Here is an 18,764-nt window from a genome sequence, read left to right on the forward strand (position 1 = left end):
CATCTCCGGTCGGGTTTTACCTCCCATCATCATCATCTTTATTGGGGAGATGACTCGTCCGTAGCGGGACAGTTCGATGGTCAAATCCTCATTTTTAATGAAAGGCGGCGTGTTGGAGATCATGATCCTCCTCGCCGGGTTAGCCAGAGGAAACACCGGCGTGAAGGTGTCATGGATCACCACGCCGCTCTCCACCACTTTATCCACCTTTGCCACATTATCCAGAAAGATGACGATAGCGCTGTTCATCCGTGAGGCAGCTTTAACACTTTGAAACCCCACAAGCTCTCCGATGGCGTACGCTGCGTCCTCAACTGAACAGGTGACAGCCGGCAAAAGTTTGACCGCATGTCGCCTCGTCAGTTTCTGCAGCCCCACCTCATCCACTCCGACACCGGGCATGATGCCCGCTGTCACACACACACACACACACCGACTGGAACAAGGTCCACAAACTACACTAAAACATACAAAACAAACAAACAAACAATTAGAGAAAAGTTTGAAAACTCACTCACCACCGTCAATCACTCCAGCTCACTCGCTCCGCTCACACTCACGCATGCGCAGAGAGAGAGAGAGAGAGAGAGAGAGAGAGAGAGAGAGAGAGAGAGAGAGAGAGAGAGAGAGAGAGAGAGAGAGAGAGAGAGAGAGAGAGAGAGAGAGAGAGAGAGAGAGAGAGAGAGAGACTATATGTGTATTTATATATATATGAAGATGAGAAGTGCACTATATGAAGTGCTAGAGTATATTGATTTAAATGGGTGCGGTAAAGCGTGTTAGCAAAACATCTATAAACATTTAAATGCAATGCAGCTACATCCAGTGGAGATCCAGAGTAGTAATGATTGAATTTACATAAAATGTACTGTATAGTTTGTAACAACAATATGATCCAAGTAAATTGATAACCGTAAGAAATTTGAGCAAACCATCGAAACTGAAGCTGCAAGCAGCATTGAGTGGTGGACCCCCACGGAAGGAAGACATCGCCCGGTTGACATGGCCCTGAATTTCATGTGTTTCAGACACCGTGCCCCTTTAAGAAATTCAATGTGACTCCTTGTGTTCATTGTGTTGTGCTTGTTAAGGTGTTAAGATTGAAATGACCAAAGTTAAAGTTGATCAGGTAAACACCTGTACACACACAGAGTTGCATGAGCTGTGATCTCATCATGTGGATGGTAGAGCAACAGTGAAAATAGATCACTGTCATTGCCTGTCAGGCTTGACCTTCAGGCATCTCGGCGGTGTCTCCACAGTAACACACATGCACACACACACACAGAGAAAATACACATTATGGCTATTGCGTTCCAAGTTAACTATGATAACATGTCTGTCAGTGGTGGCAGCAGCAGCGGTCAGGGAGCAGCTGCTTACCATGTTTACACACAGCAGAGCTTCATTTCCTGTCTCCCTCCATTGTTCTGCTCCCTACACACACTTGCTGTGTCCCAATTCAGGGTCTGCACACTTCAAGGACCCACCCTTTGCGGTCTCACCGAATAAGTGTACTTCGGTGCACCCTGCAGGCCATGTCAACTTTTGTTAAATGGTATGGTCTACCCTTCGCAGCATTTTCTGGTTGTGTCATCAGATGTTCCCGCCCCTACCCGTACGTCACTTTTTCTGCAGCCCAGGTCCGGGAAAGTGACAAGAGGAGTAAAGTTAGACTGTCAAATATGTTCGAGCTACAGGAATTCCTGATTTCCTTTTAAATCTTCCTGCATGTGGAGGAAGAGGAGAAGCGGCTCTGGTTTATCTCGGGCTGAGAGGACCATGGAGAGGTAAACCTGTTATTGAACCCACATAATGTTATCAATATTATCATTATAGCTAACAGTTTGGGCTCATTAACATACCGATACGTTACGTTAATGCTGACATGTAAGCTGCTGATCGCCACATATGGTTTTATTATGATTTTAAAGGCTTATTCTTATTCAAAGTATTTGGTAGATAGTTTTGTTTGTTGTCATGATTTATTGTTATTATAATTATGAAATTATAATTCTTGCCTCTTTCTTAAAACATTCTTAGTGACATGGCAGCCGTTGATCGACTCAGAACTGCAGACCCAGTTGATGGACGATGTGGTGGAAAGAGGAGACTGGACCCTCAAACACTCTGAGTACCGACCCAGATGATGTCCCACTGACACCATCCAGCCCAGCAGCACTGCAGGGACTCCTGCTCAGCCTGTTGTACTGTTGACTGTACATAATCTGTAACTGTTTTTAATATTGTTTTTAATATTTGTTTTGTAAATAGTTATTTATGCTGTAATTTTGTAAATAGTTGTAAATGTTAAGACTTTTATAATAAAATAAAACATTCAATCCCTTGTTGTCCCTGAAAAGCAGCACTTGATGCTGTTTACTGTTATAAATTATACTTAAGTTGTAAATACTGAATGGAATAGACAATGTGTAATAATAGAACAATATTTTATTTCATGAGTTATATAAAATGAACAATTATGAACAAATAATATAAAAAGAACCCATACATTAACTAAATAACGACAGATATAATGTAATGAATGCAGTGATGTGCACAGGGGGGGCGGGGGGGCAGTCGTCCCCCCTTGTGGCCCAATTGTTGAAAAACGCGCGCTAAAGTGCCCTCCTGGGAGCCAAAACGCGCGCCAAAGTGCCCTCCTGGGAGCCAAAACGTGTGCTAAAGTGCCCTCTTGGGAGCCAAAAAAGCATGCCAAAGTGCCCTCTTGGTTGGCAAAACCCACTAAGCTGCCCCCTGCCCCCGGGCTAAAGTGCCCTCCTGGGAGCCAACACGCGCGATAAACTGCACTCTTGGGAGCCAAAACATGCGCTAAAGTGCCCTCTTGGGAGCCAAAACGCCCGCTAAAGTGCCCTTCTTTTCGCCCCTGCCCTTCAAAAAGTCTGCGCACGCCACTGAATGAATGTCCTCTGGAGCAGAGAAGAGCCTCTCCATCCTCTCTGCAGCCCTATGTCCTCCTTCCTCCCTCCTCCTCTTCCTCCTCTCTGTTTGTTCCCTAAAACACAATGAAATGTAAAAGACGTAAAAGACAGCCTGATCTGAATCTGTTCATCTTGGTCCATTTATGTAAAACGAGTCTACAACACCTCCACAGTCACAATAAGATATAAAATACAAGTCAACCTCTGAACGTCTAACGTTTGATAGTGAAGCTTTTAAGGTTTTACTTCCAAAGGCATCAAGCTGAGCATCACCCAATACTTACATTTAAATACAAGATCTGCGCCACTTGAAGTTATTTATTTATTTCTTCTCTTCGGGCGCGCAATGAATCTTGGGATATGTGAGACCACGAAGGGTAGTAGCGGTGCACACTCCAAAAACAGGTAAAAGGAGAGCGCGTTTGTGGGGTGCATTATGAGAACACTTTGAATTGGGACACCCTTCACCGCGGTATAGTGACGTAATCGCACTTCAAATGCACACTCGAAATGTGCAGACCCTGAATTGGGACACAGCAATAGAGTACTCCCACATGTGGCTCACTTATTTTGGTCTCCATGAGATCTGTTACACACTGGGTCCCTCTGTTGGTGAACACCTGTAAAGTTGGTGAACACCTCAGCAGCGTCACAGCTCTGTTTTCTGTTTGCACACGTCAACCTTACATGATAATAATGTAAATTCTCAGATAAATTAAGTTTTAAAAAAAAGTTTTTCTTTTCTTTAGTCAGTTGTAAGTCTCAAAAGTCATTTTCTCATAAATGAGGAAAAACAATTTATCATTACATTTTATTATTATTTTCATTTCTAGATTAGCCTCCACCAGGCACGTGCACACATAAGGCCCAAGGGGTGCTTGAGCCCCTGCCCTTTTTGCCTTGTATTATAAAGTAACCTTTTTGTGTGTGTTTTTAATGAATAAATAAATTCCTGTTGTGCAAAGGGATGTCAAAAAGCAGCGGTATAAGAACGCCACTGTTATCTACCGTACGTATTTCGTATGTAATATGGTGTCATGTGTGAGTGTGTTGAGCCTATAAGGCAGGAACACACCAGCCCAACCATTGGACGTCTGAAGCGTTTGGAGAGACTCGGACGAGGTCGGGAACAAATATGTTTCGTGTGTTCGGCTCTGTCGGAAGCTTTCGGAGCCGCGCGGACGTTGTCGGATCCGACTGAGCATGCGAAGTCTGAGGAGGAGGGCCGTCGGACGTCTGAGCCATTGGATTCAATGATTGGTTGTGTGCCAGCTGAATGGCCGTTCTGATTGGCGGTGTGCTAGCGAATCACCGCGGTGTGTGGGAGGGACGGAATACTGTGTGTGCATTGTTTTTCTATGCACTCCGTTCCGTCATTCCCCGTTTTCATGTTTTGCAGTAGTGGCACCAGACTAGTTGTTATGTCTGTTCAGGACGAATTAATTTGTGTAAGTTTGGTAATGCCTTGCTGCATATTTAGTATGCAGCTGTTTTTTATCGGAAATAGTTAAGTTTCGTTTTGATCGAAAGTAAAGAGAGTTGCGTGCATAAGGTTCTCGTTTACAACTCACAACACAAGCGCCACCCGCTTATTGCATCTCGCGCAAGGGCAGAACGTACACGCTACTGTGGCGTAGGCAGCACGTCGAAGCGGTGTGTTCAATGCACCTTTTCTGCCGAACGGGTCAGACAAGAGGCAACGGAGTGGTCGGAGAGTGGTCGGATAAGGCAGTTGGACGTCTGGGCGGTGTGTGGGGGCCTATAAAAGCCGCTTCTCTGCTGCGGCTCCGCTCTGTCCCTCTCTACGAACGGTCGCTACTTTCAAATTAAAAGCCCCCCGCTAAGAACCCTGTTCTAAACTCCTATTGGGTGCAATGTTAAGCTCTTATTTTGAAGAGAGAGAGAGAGAGAGAGAGAGAGAAAGAGAGAGAGAGAGAGAGAGAAGCCGCTGCCTCATAAGAACTCCACCACGCACGTAGATGAGACGTGACAGTGGAGCGACTTGAACCTTTGTGAGTTATAAATCCATCAACATAACTTCCTTGTGGGGGCTAACAAGTCGCCTTCCACTTATTCAACGTGCTTAAATATGAGTCATATTTCAGAAAAGCGCCCATTTGTGCTTGTTAAGCTAACTGCTTGTAAATGAGAGTTAAGAAGAATATGACAGCTGTCTGTGTCGGCTGTTTATCTGCCACAAATCTTCAGCTTCTTCCAGATATTGAGTTTATTGTGACTTTACTGTTGTAAACATTGTTGTTCCTACTAACAGTCACAGTAGTCAGTTATTGGTTTTGATACATTTTAGATGTGTAGCATGTATTTCTAGTTTGCACTTGCCCTCCAATAGATAGCCTAATAATAAACCAGTGTTTTATTGGCGTTTAAGAACCACAGCTGAATTGCATGTTTTCCAAACCTCAGTATTATGATGATGTGAATAAACTCATGTTGACAATAATTTGTTGACACAAATGAAATGGCAGTTACATATCACTCACAGCTACACAGGATACACAGTTAAGAGTTAAGCTTTATATAAGTATTTTGTTTATTAATTTTACATTAATCAATCTACATGTTGTGCTGTTAAGGGCTAAAAAAATTTTTCTGCGCCCATAGCGCGCACACATACTGTCCTTTTCTGACTTTGAGCCCCTGCCCCTCTATAATCATGTGCACGTCCCTGCCTGAGTGTTATAAGTATCAGCTCTGACCATGCTCATAACAACTGCAGGAGAATTTTGGGGGGAAACGTCTATGTAAAAGAAATGGTATCAAAAGATGACTGTCGTTTTTATATACTATTATAATCCCACATTGGGAATGTGAGTGTAATACTCACATTACACACAGGCATGCACACACATGCAGTGTAGAGGAGATGAGTGAAGGGGCTGCCACACATGCTACGGCGGCCAATGAGCAGTGTTAGGGGTTGGTGCCTTGCTGAAGGGCACTTGAACTGGCAACCTTCAAGTCCCCAAGCCAAGTCCCTACAGACTGAGCTACTGCCGTTCCTTGTTTCTCATAATGGAGCTCTTGGGCCAAAAATGGTCTGGTCTGTTTTTACAGTTAATAAAGCAAACTCTAATATTATCGGAATATGTGTGTCTGTTGAGCTAACAGGCTAGCTGCCATTTACTTAACTTTCTGTTTTCTCTCAGCACCGGTGTAGGACGTGTAGTTTGGATGCTTGGTTTCATAGTGTCGTCGTACATTATAGTCTTTCATCACTGCAACTGTTTCATTGCAAATCAAACAGACACACTTCCCCTTGACTTCACTGAAGAATTATTCATTTTCCCACCGTGTCTGAAATCTCCTGCACTCACTCATGCTATTTTGCATTTCTTCAGTTCTGCCATTTTTGGGTCACTTGTTGCAAAGTTTTTCTTTGACTGCTCTTGTTTTGTGGAGAGGATGTCTTGTTCAAGACACTAACTCCCCCTAGTGTTAAAACTAAGAAGTATAATACAGTCAAGCACGAATTTCATGTGTGGGCCATATGCCATTATATTTTTAGAATTTGCTACGGGCCAATTAGAAATGGGCCCGCGGGCCATAGTTTGGACACCCCTGTTTTACACTGTCACTACATCACACTCTCAAAGGGTCGTGTTAAACTTTCCAAACGCAGACATCTTTCTAACTCTCAGTCAGAGAAGTAAATGCTTATGAGGAACTAGAAGGCAGCACGATGATTATCTTAACAAACCACAAAGCATTATGGAGCCCGTCAGAGACAGAATCCTCACACATTATATTTGGCAGATGCAGTGAAAGATGTCGGGTGGGGAAACTTTAGATTTTTTTACCGTTTCAGTGCCAAATCAGACAGATGTGGAGAGGAGGATTAGCTCTACATAATCAGTTTAATTTCTGTGAAGGCCATTAAGTAAAATGAGAGAAAATGTTTGGTCATGAGAACCCACCCAAAAGTTTCAGAGTACTTCTGTGAGAGACCCTTGGCAGAAACCTTAGATGGTCCTCTACCTGGATGAAGCAGTTTGATTTACATTCTAGGAGGAATGAACAGAGGGAAGAACAGAAACCCTGTGTACAGAACAGTGAAATATCGTTGCGAGAGAGGCCCATTGAGATTGAGACTTGCTGGGACTGAAACTGAAGGGAAGCCTTTACCCTTGCTGATGTTTTGTAAGGAGTAATGGACTGTTAGGAGTAGGGCTGGGCGATATGGCCTCAAATCAGTATCACGATATATTGAGCAACTCACCTCGATAACGATAAATGAACGATAAGTAACCCCCCCCCCCCCGGCACCAAAAAAAAGGGAAAAAAATCCTGTGTATTTACAGAAATGCCACTTTAAAGGACTGTAAAACTACATTGTAGTTAAGATTTATATTATTTATTTAGTAGTTAAACACAATTGATAAGCACACGATTGAACAGCAACTGAACAGGTTTAAAAGTATAAAATATACAGTCCCTTATAAACAAATTCTAAGCTTCTCGCTTCTCGCTTTTTTTATTTCTTCGAATTGAATCACATGGTTGTACTGCAGGTGGTGGAAGAGGTTGGATGTAAATAAATAAACATTTTGAGGACTTCAGAATCAGAATCTAAGACATGAGACAAAATAGTAGAGAAGTTGACATTGCTGCTTAATAATATGTTAACCTCTTGAGCATTAGAGAACTTTTTTTTACCATTATTTTCTTTATTATCATATATTTTTGATAGACACAGAATCTGTTTCAGAAGTCAGTGGGTCACATGACATGGAAGCTATTGAGAGAAAAAAACAAGATTTCTGCATATTAATATTCATATAAAATAGAGGAAGCACTAGAGTACAAAAAACATAACTGTCTCATTCGTCCAGTTTACTAATACAATCTGCTGCTGGAGTCACTGGGCCCCATGACATGGAAGATATTGAAAGAACTGCAATTATTTTGTATTAATATATTTATGTAATGTAATTTGATGACGGTCCCTAAATCAGTTTCCAGCGATTCAGTGCCATGTTCTGGGAGGTGAGCTAACCGTCCTCCTGCTGCTCACACTGGGTGAACCTCAGTAAAGTCGCGGCTGGACCCGAGTAGAGCTTAGAATCAAGCCCAACCCGAGCCCGTGCACGTTGTGTCCGAGCCCGGCCCGACACACTGAATGTAATTATGAGCCCGAGACCGATTTAAACCCGACATCTGTTTAATACGTGGGCTGTTATAACTGACGTTCTCGACTACAATTGCGAGTTGTTTAAACTACAGAAATCTTAATGAATAATGCAACAAGTGCCGCACTTAATGCACTCGACATAGCCGACAAATATTATTATCACGGCCCACGACTTGTTTAAAATGGGTCCACACCTCCGACTTTCTTCCAAACCTGCTCAAAGTTAATTCTACTGTTTTTATTTTTTTCTTTACATCTTCATGCTCCATGTTGCACTTAAGCTACACAATCAGTGATGCCGGTAACGCGTTACTAGTTTTGTCATTTTCCTTAGTAAAAAATATATATTTTTGCTTTCTTCTTGCGTCTCGGGGAGTGACGTCACATACGCGAGAAGTCACGTTTTCCAGCATGAGGACACTCACGTGTCAGACCACGCAGAGACACAAATGCAAACAACAATGGAATGAGGAGAGAGATGCGCGCTTTCTAGCTGGAAATACAGTCATTATTTTGAGTGAATAAAAAACAAAACACAAATGTTTGATCAATGGACCGGCCCGGCCGAAGACAGTGGCCTGTTGCAGCCTTTGAACGCAGCATCATTACACAAACTGTCCGCGACTCACAGCGAGAGTGGGTTCACTTGATTACTAACCTGGCATAGCTGGTGTTGCATCAGCGGGCGGAGTTTGCCATCAAATTAATGTAAAATAAGCACATCGGTATATGCCGGGGTAGATTAATCAAGTGGACCTAACATGTCCCCTGTCCCTAGTGGATGTTATGCCTATGACACCGAATATACCTACATGGCCAAAATGACGTCGGTTATCTCATAAATTTCGGTATAGGTAAATTTTCGGTTTATCGCCCAGGCCTAGTTAGGAGGCTAAGTGTCACTCAAATGAATATTCCAGTTACATGGAGTTGGAAACTGCTAATAAACACCAGTGAATCTCTTATAGCACATCATTCTGCTGCAATTTACAACATTGGTGTGATTATATGATGTTTCTGTAAGCAAGAGACTGTATATACTCATTTGTGGCCAAAACTGCTGAAAAAACTTTAAACAAGATTGTCAAACTATTCAAATAATTACATAAAATGAAATGATTATAGTTATGTTATTTGAAAATATAAAAAGAGGAAATAATATTATGATTGGACAACAGTGAAATCTTGGAAAAAAAATCTATATATTTCAATCTAATCAGTGGCAGGGACACTAATCTAAAAAATTGGATGAGTATGACTTTATAATGTCTTTGTGAATTTAGAGTGTTTATCTTCAGACCAGTCCAAGATGGAGGCAGTTATCATATTCTATTATCTGTGCTGCAATATCCATTTTAATTTAATGTTTCAACTGCTCCACAAAAGAGGCATGGTTTGCTGACAGAGATAGGATGGTATGGTAGGTGTTTGGGTGGTTACATTTAGTCTATTCAGAAGCTCTTTTTTTAGTGAAATGATGTGCCAGATGGGAGTAGATCACAAAATACAGAGACAAAAGAAAGAAACTTTTATAACTTCATGCATGTTAGCTCTATAGCTACAGAAATTCACCAACTGGCCCTGTGAAAACTCCCTGTATCACTAAGCCTCTATCACCAGCTATTTCATGAGGTAGTGTGGATGAACTTCTCTTTCTGGTGTGACCAGCAGTTAAGACCAAACTTCAAAAATTCCTTCAAAGTCTTACAGGTATGAATGTAAAGTGAAACTTGACTGGTGCGTGGTGGCATGCAACTGTAAGGGGGTAATTCTAGTTTTTCTACACATCCTTGTCAAAGTCTAACTTATTTTCCTGCTGAGAGTGTATCTACCGGTCTTTCATTTACTTCATTTACTTTATCTGCCAATAGCAGCCCTTTTGGATGTCATGCAGATACAAGAATTTCAGTAATACACCAGTGTCTAGTTTATCCCTATATAATCAAAGTGGAATTCTGGTCCCATTTTCTCCTCCCTCTCTGTCAGGACATGGAGGTGCTGGACTCTGTGCTTAGTTCCAGAGGCCCAGAAGGTGACCCAGGGGACTGGGAAGGTCACAGTGGTGGTAACCTTGCCAGCTCACGCTCATCTTCCGGTCTAAGCCGGCAGGAACGCAGCAGGCAGCTGTGGGAGGACATTAGCACCGTGGAGGAAGGCTCCAGCAAACTCAACGCCCTGCAGCTTCGTCTTGATGAGTCCCAGAAAGTCCTCCTGAAAGAGAGAGAGTAAGAGAGACAGAAAATTCCTTCACTACATTTGTAAAACAGCTATAGTTGATAGTTATATAGCAAATTGATACGGTATGTAATCTACATAACACTGAAAGAGGCGAATCTGCGTAATGAGTTCTTTTACACTAGTTTTAAGGGACAATCTACAAAAAGGTCACCTCATGACTATCACTATTTATGTACATTGCTATTTAGCTTTTGAAACTGTTGTGGAATGGTACCTGTGACTGGACTGAAATCTGGACCTGAGGTTTAACTGGGAGTCCAGGGGGAAGGGTTCTTTTCATTCCTAACTTGTTTGGTTGGAATGGACCCTGGGGCAGTTTCCTGGTTAGTGTGGTTTGTTTGGGCTGGTGTGAAAGCTGTCAATCAATGTCTGGACGGAAGTCTCAGATGGATGAACAACAGGATTTTTGATAATTGACAAGCGTTAACATTTTAGCGGTTGATTAGCAGTTTAATAATAATAATGCTTATAATTCATAATTTCTTGGTGAGTTCTTTGTGACAGGAAAGAACATGAGCACACACCAGAAGCATTATGACCAACGTGCTGCATAAACTGCTGTGGCGTTTGATTTCCCCATGTTGGTCATGATGATGTGCCAATGCCAAGGATGACAATCACCAAAACTATCCAATCACCAAGTTACCTGTATGTAACCTCATTTTTACTCCTCAGTTAATTTGTAAAAATTCAGTATGAACAGGAACTGGACCAGAAATGAACTGTATAATTTATTTTGCTCGGTCTAGACCAAATTTAACAAACTACAAAACAGCCTTAAAGCAAGATGTGATCAGAGCTTAAACATTACTCGAACTTGATCTGTGCTGTCTACTACTCATCTGACCTCTGTCAATGAAGGAAGTAACCCTGACAATGTCATCTCTATATGTATGGTGAAAACATGTGGGTATTTACAGGGGTGGTATTGGTTGCATTATGGGAAATGTAGAATCCAGCATTATTTCCAATTCTCACTATGAAAGGTCAGTGTATGTCAGCCTCTGCTGCTTCAGTTCTTTTTTAAAATCTGTGGGAACCAATACTATATATATGTAAAGGGTCTGAATGCTTCTTCCCCCCATGTGATATATTAGACTTGCATACCGTTAAACCAATTGTTCTACCATCTCCTAAACTAATTCGCATTTTCTTTCTAAGATATGCAATAAATGTGCCTTTTACTGTATTTGCATGTGATTTTCACCTTGTACAGAGAGACTTTAGCTTTCACATATGGAAGTTGTAGTCTTGTCTCTTTTATTACCTTCTTATGAGTGATGTGGCACACCTGCCAACCTGCAAAGACCAGCATAACCTGTAACTGTAGCAGACTTTTCATTAGAATAGAATATATTTTTTTATTTTCATCCAAGTTGAGTCTCAAGTCATTTATTTTCTGTCCAGTCAAGTTGTAGGGCATTACTACTCTGCACTACTGCACTAGAGTAGTATGATTAAGTGCTAATCATCACTAATGTGTATTGGGTTTTTGTGTCTCTCCCAGAGACAAATTCGCACTGAGTAAGAGCATTGAAAGGTTGGAGACTGAACTCAGCCAGTGGAAACTGAAATATGAGGAGCTAAGCAAGACCAAACAGGAGGCCCTCAAACAGGTGAGACATGCATATAGTCAGGGTACCACTGTGCCATTAATGTGTCTGAACCACACTTATCTCATTTTATTAATTCCATTCAAATTTTCCATTACATATATGATGCTGGATAGAAACTGTTACTTGAGTTCTGTGTGGAGGCATTCAACCATGAGACACTGTTCCTGTAGTGTATATTCCATTGCCACCAGACAAAGCAATCAATGGCAGAATGAAAGCCATTAGAAATAATTAGAGAGCAGATTGGTGAGTATGACAGGACTCTTATTTTTGTACTGATGGAATGAGTGCAGTAAAAAAGGCACTTTATCCTCAATTTACTTACAGAATACAGTAAAGTCCACACCCTCAAAGTTTTGTACATACAATATGTAAAAATACCACTGTTTGATCAGCCCTCAGTGAGAAAAGGGAAAAGCTGTGACAGAGCAGTAAGCCCAAAGCCAATCCAGTCCTATCTGTTCTTCAGAGCACAACTTTAAGACCACTTTGTACTCTCAGAACTAGGCACTGATATTACATAATATTGCATCCAGGTGTTGAATTTTGGCTTCTAAATAAGTAGATTAAAGTGGATGATGCCTGTTGTAATTTCAGTATATTTTATAGGTCATGAAATAAACATAATTCAGCCTCTAATGTACTTAAAAGGATGTGAATGTGGCTTCTTGCTCCTTTACTCCAGCACTTGTTTTCAGCTGTTGTTGCACATGAATAAGAGGGAGAATGTCGAATGCTGTAATGCTGGTAAATCTCAGTGGTCCTGCAGTGTTTTATTAACAACAATAACTTTTGTGCCCCCCCACCCATATAGCTGAATCTGCTGAAGGAAATGCACCAGGATGAACTTGGCCGCATATCTGAAGATCTGGAGGATGAACTGGGAGCCCGAACCAGTATGGACAAGAAACTAGCTGAACTACGAGCTGAGGTAAGATGACTGGAACACGGAAAAAAGAGTTGTAGCATGGAAAAGAAGTTAATGACAGCATGGAGTAAGAAAGAATAGGAGTGAGGGGTGTTGGAAGTAGAGTGGTCAGGACACAATTTAGACCCCTGACAAACTGTTTTGGAACTGTTAATAAGCAGACATTAGTGTTGTTGTTGATCTGGTGAGGGGTCGCAGATGTACAAGCAGACTGCAGCTAGCTAACAGCATCTTCCCCCTTCATCACAATGACTATACTGGCTCATGGCAATTGTCATGCTTGTATCACCAACTAAAGCCAGTATCACCAACTAAAGTGGAGCCAAACTGCTCCACTAAGGTGGTCGCCATCTTGAAATTTCAAGTAGCTGTGGGTGGCTTATTGTCAAGTGACCCACAGAGACTGCTCATGCTAATTTTCATGGTTTTATCACCAAATAAACCATTATATCACTTAACTGCTCTACCAAGGTGTTGGCCATCTTGAAAAATTGCCGCCATCTTGAAATTTCAAATGTCGGACAATTTTCTTGTCAAGTGACCCATGGAGACTGCTCATGCCAATTTTCACGCTTGTATCCCAAATTGCTAATTGAGTGCTATTTGCTTTGGCATATTTACGTGTTTCTTTTAAAACAGACAGCAGCCAATAGCACAGCGTACATTATGCCACACTCCACCCACTTATTAACTGCCAAGTTGCCAACACTGACTTTCCTCAGTCAGTCTGCTCCCAGCTAACACAACCCAATGGGGACAAAAGAGCATAGCCTCTGAGAAGATGGCAGCTAACTTGATAAAGGCACTAGGTTATGCCCCTTGCAACCCGGGGTTGAGTCAGCAAGGACCACTTACCGAGCTAACAGCAGCCAACCACATTTCGTGACAGTTAGTGCTTACCTTGGCAACAGAGCTACCAGTATCTATCTTACAGGAAACTCTGTATATCACCTTGGTACTGTCGCCGTCCTCTGTCGTCGTTCTCGGAGGCTGCATATGTCTAAGGTCTGGAGGTGTTCATTGAGGAGATTCTGGTTATCAGTGTGTTAGAAGATACTTTTGAAGCAAGTATAGCTATCTGACCAAAGCTGCTCCAGGCAGAGGAAAAATAGCAAATATTTTTTCCTTAATGTTTTGTACAGTAATCAGTGACGACCAGTGATGGGAATAACTGCGTTAAAATAAACGGCGTTACTTTTTTCAGTAACGGGTAATCTACCCAATTTCTATTTCCATTGTTACAATGCCGTTACCGTTACTGACAATTAAATGTGGCACGTTATAAACTGAAGCTACTCATTGAAGCTGTTGTCATCTGACTTGGCTCTCAGCCACCAGAGGGAGGAGGAAGGGGCGAGACAACTGCATAAGTGATGATGATTGGCTAAGGTAAAGTAAGAGTTCGTAAGCCAATCAGAGGCAGTGTTCAGTTTACACACAAACCACACACGCACACAGCAGCCTCACACACACAAACAACCGGAGGTAAGCTGCAGCAATGGCAAGTCCGGAGGGAAAGTTGGCATTTTCAAAGTAGACATACAGACACTACTTTAGTCTCCTTGAGGTAAAAGGCAAGAACGTACATGTGAAGTGTACATTATGTCCCAGAGCGAAGTGTTTGGCCACGTCCGTTGTAAGCAACTCTAATCTAATGAAGCATCTCTCAGCGGCACATGCTTCTTCAACACTAGTGGCCAAAAACACTGTTGTTGCCAGTGGATGATAGCAGGCCAGGTGTGGCTGAATGCCGAGCTCAAAAGGGCAAGAAAAAAAAGTAATGCAATAGTAACTTTCCCTGGTAACTACTCAAACACTTTTTGGGAGAAAGTAACTATAGCCAATTACTTTTTAAAAGTAGCGTGCCCAACGCTTGTGACGACCAGTCACAAGCAACACACTCCTCTAGCAACGTCCTTTGTATACTGTAGCTACATCCATGGCAGCATCATAAAATAAATAAAGACTTTATTGGACAAATAATCAATATACCTCCCTGAGTGCAGGAAGATCATCACACTCCAAGATGGCCGCATGTGTATCTCCATGAGCGTCTCCTGAGCTTTCAGTCTGCATTATGAGCTAATTCTCCTGACCTTTGAAACTTTGTTTTGACTCATCTCATCCTCACTTGTTCAACATCTGGATCAGCCTTTTTTTTCATACCTCTACTTCAATTTAAGGAACTTCTAAAGGCCGATCCGTTCACCTCATCCTCTACAATGGCCTCCAACAAAGCTTTTTTGAGGCTATGCAGCATTTGAAATCAGAACTGTGCTCTCATGTTGATTTGAAAATGGATGGTCTACAAACGAGTATTAATTCACTGCAATCATCGCTGACTACCCTTGATGACCATATGACTCTGATTGAACAAAGATTCAGTGGAAACGAGGACATGATAAGCGATTTGGAAAAGCGAGTCAAAGAGCTGGAGAAACAAAATAATTACCTGACAGACAAAGTCGAGGATCTCGAGAACCGCAGTCGCTCCTCAAATCTGCAGTTCCTGAATGTCCCTGAGCGTGCTGAGGGCCGTGATATGCTTGGTTTCATCCAGCAACTTATTCCACAACTCCTTGGCAAAATGAACTTTTCATCGCCACCCGTCATTGAACGGGCTCATCGCACTGGCACCACACACAGGGAGGGTATCCGGGCCTCCGGTCCACGGCCAATACTGGCAAAACTTCTTAACTTCCAGGATAAACTGAAGATACTCCGACTTGCCCGAGAGAAAGGGGATCTCTCATTCCAAGGCTCGAGGGTGTACATCTATCCAGACTTTAGCGCTGGAGTACTGGAGAAGCGCCGGCAGTTTGACCCAGTCAAGAAAAAGCTCCGTGAGCTGGATATAAAATACTCATTACAATATCCCGCCTTACTGAGAGTTATCTACGACGGAACATCCACCCTGTACCGTACTCCAACGGAGGTTGAGACTTTCCTCAGTAAAGTTGGTGATGCCACTATGAGCTCCGCAACTTCTTCCCCAGCTTGATGCCTCCTTCCATGCGCAAGTAAAAACCGGCGCATGCGGGTAATGTTGGCGTTCTCTTTTTCTTTCTTTTTCTTCTTTTCTCTACCCTCACCAGTTTCTCTCCGTCATGCGCAGAGTTAAGTATAATTTTTGAGCCGTTTGGACTAATCTTATGTGGATATATTAACTTTTTCATGACACTAACTGTTAAACAGTAAGGCAGCAGCTGTGTTTGCCGTTAACCGCTGTGGAACTGTCGCAAAGCGGAACCCGCAAACAACTGCAATCTGTCGTAAAGTCTACACTCTCACTGAGGGACACTTTCTGTTCGAGTATTGACTTTTTGGTTTCCCTTTAGTGAAGTCTTAATCGGGACTTATAAGTGACTATCTTATTTGTACTTATTTATTTATTATAATTATAATTAAGATTATTTTTTTATTTTTTCTCTCTCTCCTCTGCTTTTTATATATATTTTCTCTCAACTCTGTTTGCTAATTTCCTTATCTAAGCTGATGTATCACCTGGGAGACTCCTTATTAATTAGTCCTCATTAACCTTTACCTCTGTTTCTCCCAAATTAGTCCAAACCCCTTCTCACTCACTCTTTATCATCTTTCTTTTTCCTTATTCCCCTGTTTAATTGTCTGTTTAGCAGGATCTCTAGCAGAGGGGACTTAACTGACAGTTTTTATTTGTATTTTCCACTCTTTTCTCTCTTTATTTCTTTTCTCCTACATCTCCTGTGTCTGTAAGGTCAGCTCATTATGATGGGAAATAAATTATTTTGTGGCACCTCTCTTGCTTTCTTCTGAAAGACCTCATTAATAATACAATCTGTCTGCCCCATCATAACTTTCTGCAGACTGAACTCTGTTTTGTCATTTTGTCTTTGTTCAGCTCCTGTGTGTGTATGTGTGTGTGTGTGTGTGTGTATGTGTGTGTGTGTGTGTGTGTGTGTGTGTGTGAGGTTGTATACCTGTGTGGCACTTGTGTGTGAAATTGTGTCTGTATGTGGCTGTGTGCTACTCTCCAGCTGCTGGTTCCCACTACTGCCCTCTGCTATTGTCACATATTGTATAATCTGTGATGCTGCTTACAAGTTTTGGTATTTTTGTATATCTCTGCTGTCACAATAGTGGATACTTATTTGTCTCAAATTAATAATGAACTTAGTTAGAGGTCTACAAGTTGTTCACCTGAATATAAGAAGTTTGCTACCTAAAATTGACCTTTTAAGAGTCTGGCTTACTTACAACAAACCTCATGTAATCACTCTCTCAGAAACCTGGTTGAATAGTGATATTTCTGACAATGATGTTAAACTTGACAACTATGTCCTATACAGAAGTGATAGAGGCGAGGGGGACTTCTGACCTATATCTCTTCAAGTCTGACTTCAGAACTAGCCATACCAACTGAGAATCCTTTGTACTTTGAATGTCTCTTTGTTAGGATAATTTTTCACGAGAACAAAAGATTAATTATTGGAAATATCTATAGACCTCCTAAATCTCCTACAGAATCTACAAATCATATGTTAGCTACTATTAACTCCTTAGACCACTCAGGTGAAAAAATTATCTTAGGGGATTTTAATTCTAATTGGCTCGACCGGTCCTCTCTCAATGATCGCAATCTTTTTAATAGTATAAACCTCACACAACTTATAACTGAATCCACCAGAGTGTGCTCTAACTCAGCTTCCCTGCTTGACTGGATACTCGTCACCCATCCTGATAGAATTATTCAATCTGGTGTATTATCTGATTCCTTTAGTGACCACTCCATTGTCTTTTGTGTTTGGAAGATTAGAATGCCTCATCTTCCTCCTAAATTTATAAAAGTAAGGAAAGCTAATAACATTAATCCTGATCTCTTTAACCAGGACATTTTAAACATAAAATGGGAGAGGTTTCAGTTAATACCGAATGTTGAAGATGCATGGCATTTCTTCTACACCGAGTTTTTTGAGGTCATAAACAAACACGCACCTTGGTCCACAATTAGAGTTAAGGTTCCTTCTCCTTCAGAACTATCACCCCAACTGAAGTTCAACGGGTCATTGACGGCTTAAGCTCTGGGGGCAGCTGTGGTCTAGATGGGCTGGAGATAAAATTGTTTAAATTGGCCTCTCACGTTTTATCTTTTCCGCTGTCTGACCCATTTAATCTATCGTTGACCACCTGTGAAACCCCTTCATCCTGGAAATGTGCAAGAGTAACCCCTCTACATAAAGGTGGTGACCCCCAAAATATTAACAACTATAGACCCATCTCAATCATCAATAATATTGCAAAAATATTTGAAAAACTTATTTTTAACCACTTATCCAACTATCTCAATGACTACAATATTTTATCTCCACACCAATCTGGCTTTCGACCCAACTTCTTGACGACCACTGCTCTCACAAAATTCACCAATGACATACAATCCTCCTTTGACAAAAACATGCCTACTGGCGCCATATTCATTGATCTATCAAAAGCCTTTGATATGGTTGATCACTACCTCCTCCTAGACAAGCTGTATGCTGTTGGTCTCTCATCAGAATCAATTTTATTTTTTAATTCTTTTCTTCACAATAGAAGCCAGTGTGTCTCTTTTCAGAGCACTCTGACTTGAAATCAATAACAAAAGGTGTGCCTCAAGGATCATCTTTGGGTCCTCTTTTATTTTCTATTTTTGTCAATGATCTTCCACAAATCTGCTTCGACTGTCAAATACATCTTTATGCTGATGATACTGTAATTTACTCATCTAAACCTATCATTACACAAATTCAGCACTCCTTGCAATCCAATTTTAACTCAGTTCAAAAATGGTTTTCATCTAATAAGCTTCTACTTAATAAGAAAAAATCACATAGCATGTTTTTCTGCCCTAGATCTGATTCAATACCGAAAGA

General features: G+C 41.5%; 1 protein-coding gene across 3 annotated transcripts in view; it reads left to right on the forward strand.

Moving 5' to 3' along the window:
• Positions 1-18,764, forward strand: part of ccdc102a (coiled-coil domain containing 102A) — a 177,537-nt gene that overhangs the window by 109,881 nt on the left and 48,892 nt on the right. For all 3 annotated transcript variants that reach the window (XM_030414063.1, XM_030414062.1, XM_030414064.1), the window contains 3 exons: positions 10,078-10,316; positions 11,837-11,945; positions 12,760-12,876. In XM_030414063.1, the coding sequence (XP_030269923.1) occupies positions 10,078-10,316; positions 11,837-11,945; positions 12,760-12,876 (465 nt within the window). The remainder of the gene's footprint in view (positions 1-10,077; positions 10,317-11,836; positions 11,946-12,759; positions 12,877-18,764) is intronic.

The sequence above is a fragment of the Sparus aurata genome, chromosome 4 (assembly GCF_900880675.1).
Source record: "Sparus aurata chromosome 4, fSpaAur1.1, whole genome shotgun sequence".
NCBI lineage: Eukaryota > Metazoa > Chordata > Actinopteri > Spariformes > Sparidae > Sparus > Sparus aurata.